General features: G+C 52.8%; 1 protein-coding gene across 1 annotated transcript in view; it reads left to right on the top strand.

Moving 5' to 3' along the window:
* The window catches only part of LOC107105683 (SRSF protein kinase 3-like), a gene marked incomplete at its 3' end in the record, with an annotated part of 12,923 nt that extends 11,960 nt beyond the window's left edge, over positions 1-963 (top strand). Inside the window, exon 4 of the mRNA XM_015405680.1 lies at positions 876-963. Coding sequence (XP_015261166.1) covers positions 876-963 — 88 coding nt within the window. The remainder of the gene's footprint in view (positions 1-875) is intronic.
* Between the last annotated feature and the right edge of the window lie 1,613 nt (positions 964-2,576).

Genomic DNA, 2,576 nt, shown 5'->3' with positions numbered 1-2,576 from the left:
GAAAGGAGTTTGTCAGCCGCTCTGAGACTCCTTTGAGTAGTGAAGGGCGGGGTATAAATCCAATCTCTTCTTCTTCTTCTTTTACCTCACAGGGTGCCTGTTGTGGGGAGGGGAAGGGAAAGGAGTCTGTAAGCCACTCTGAGACTCCTTCTGGTAGTGAAGGGCGGGGTATAAATCCAATCTCTTCTTCTTCTTTTACCTCACAGGGTGTCTGGTGGGGAGGGGAAGGGAAAGGAGATTGTCAGCCGCTCTGAGACGCCTTCGAGTAGTGAAGGGTGGGGTATAAATCCAATCTCTTCTTCTTCTTCTTCTTTTACCTCACAGGGTGTCTGTTGTGGGGAGGGGAAGGGAAAGGAGTCTGTAAGCCGCTCTGAGACTCCTTTGGGTAGTGAAGGGCGGGGTATAAATCCCATCTCTTCTTCTTCTTCTCTCTCTCTGTCTCCCTGTCTTCTGTCATCTATCTTTCTATCATCTATCATCTGTATCTCTATCATCTCTATTATCTACTGATATCTCTATCATCTGTTTGGTGCAGTGGTTAAGAGCATGGGGTCTAATCTGGGAGAAGCGGGTTTGATCCCCCACCCCTCCACTTGCAGCTGCTGGGGTGACCTTGGGTCAGTCACAAGTTCTCTCAGAGCTGTTCTCTCAAGAGCCGTCCTCAGTCAGCGCTCTCTCAGCCCCATCTCCCTCACAGGGTGTCTGTTGTGGGGAGGGGAAAGGGAAGGAGTTCGTAAGCCGCTCTGGGACTCCCTTGGGTAGTGAAGGGCGGGGTATACATCCCATCTTTTCTTCTTCTGTCTATAACCGATCATTTGTCCGCCTACCTACCGACCACCGCTGACTCTGCCCCCCTCTGTTTCCACCCCTTCCAGACGGAAACGTTTTGTGGCTCTCAAGGTGGTGAAGAGCGCCGTGCACTATACAGAGACGGCCGTGGACGAAATCAAGCTTCTGAAATGTGTGAGTTTCTCCCTTCCTTCCCACGCCCACAGTTCGGCACCACTTTCCGGGTGGACGTGGTTTAGGGTGGCTCCTCCCCCTTCGTGCAGGGTTGCCAACCCCCAGGTGCTGGCTGGAGATCTCCCGGCATGACGGCTGCTCTCCGGGCGACAGAGATCAGTTCCCCTGGAGGAAATGGCTGCTCTAGAGGGCGGGCTATATGTCCATATACCCCATTGAAGCCCCTCCCCTCCCCAAACCCCGCCCTCCTCGGGCTCCAACCCCCAAAATCCCCAGTTATTTTCCAACCTGGAGCTGGCCACCCTACCTTGGAGAAACGTTTGCAGTGCTTCGTTTTTCAGGGTTCTTTCTCTGCCTGGAGAAGAGACCTCCCTTATCTGTACCCCCTGCCCTTCCTATGCGGGACCATGCTTGAGTTGATGGCAGGAGCGCAAAAGCTACTCTGCACATGCTCGGAAGCCCTTTAGAATCATAGAATGTCAGAGTTGGAAGGGACCTTGCAGGTCATCTAGTCCAACCGCCTGCACTCTGCAGGGGCAGAGCCGAAAGATAGCCCTACAACATACCCGAAAGATGGCCATCCAGCCTCCACTTGAAAACGTCCAGCGAAGGAGCATCCACCACCTCCCCAGGCAGTCTGTTCCACTGCTCAACCACTCTTACAGTGTTTCTCCTGATATTTAGCTGGTATTGACTCCCTTGTAATTTCCACCCGTTGGATCTATTCTTGCAATCCGGAGCAAGAGAGAATAGATCTGCTCCATCTTCTACATGACAGCCCTTCAGATACTTGAAGACTGCAATCGTGTCCCTGCTAAGCCTTCTCTTTCCCAGGCTAAACAGACCCAACTCTTTCAGCCTTTCCTCTTAAGACTTGGATTCCAAACCTCTCACCCTCCTGGTTGCCCTCTTCTGGACACGCTCGAGCTTGTCAACATCCTTCCTAAAATGTAGTGCCCAAAACTGGACACGGTCCTCCAGGTGAGGCCTGACCGTAGCAGAACAGAGTGGAACGGCCTCCTCCCGTGATCTGGACTCAAGGCTTCTGTTAATGCATCCTTTAACTATTTCCTTTTATTCTATGAATGTATCCTTTGATTATTTCTTTCCCTCCAGGCTTAAGCCTTGGCATTAAAAACGCTGGGCCCTGGCTCAGCTGCAGCGCTGGATGAGTGCGACATACCTCTCCTCCCCCCACGCCCTGCTTGTTTCTCTGTCTCCTGCCTTTTTAAACCTCGTCACGGCAACGGTTGTAAAAGCCAACACGGTGCGGTGGCCAGAGTGTGGGACTAGGCTCTGGGAGCCCCAGGTTCGAATCCCTGCTCCTGCCGTGGAAGCTCGCTGGGTGACCTTGGGCGAGTCACAATCCTTCGGCCTCACCTACCTCACAGGGTTGTTGTGAGGATAAACCGGAGGACAGGAGAATGGCGTCGGCCGCTTCGGATCCCCGTTGTGGAGAATTGTGGTGTGTGTGTGTGTGTGTGTGTGTGTGTGTGTGAAATGCATTCTTCTCAAGATTTCCCTTGAAATCTGTTCTCAGTGCAAGTCTGCTGAGGGAAGGGGGGAGACCGAGTAGAGAGCAATGGCTAGAGAACCACGAGTTTTGTTGCGTG

This window comes from Gekko japonicus, unplaced genomic scaffold, assembly GCF_001447785.1.
Source record: "Gekko japonicus isolate JY-2015 unplaced genomic scaffold, Gekko_japonicus_V1.1 scaffold7390, whole genome shotgun sequence".
In the NCBI taxonomy this organism is placed as follows: Eukaryota; Metazoa; Chordata; class Lepidosauria; order Squamata; family Gekkonidae; genus Gekko; species Gekko japonicus.
This window is presented reverse-complemented; position numbering and strand designations above follow the sequence as displayed.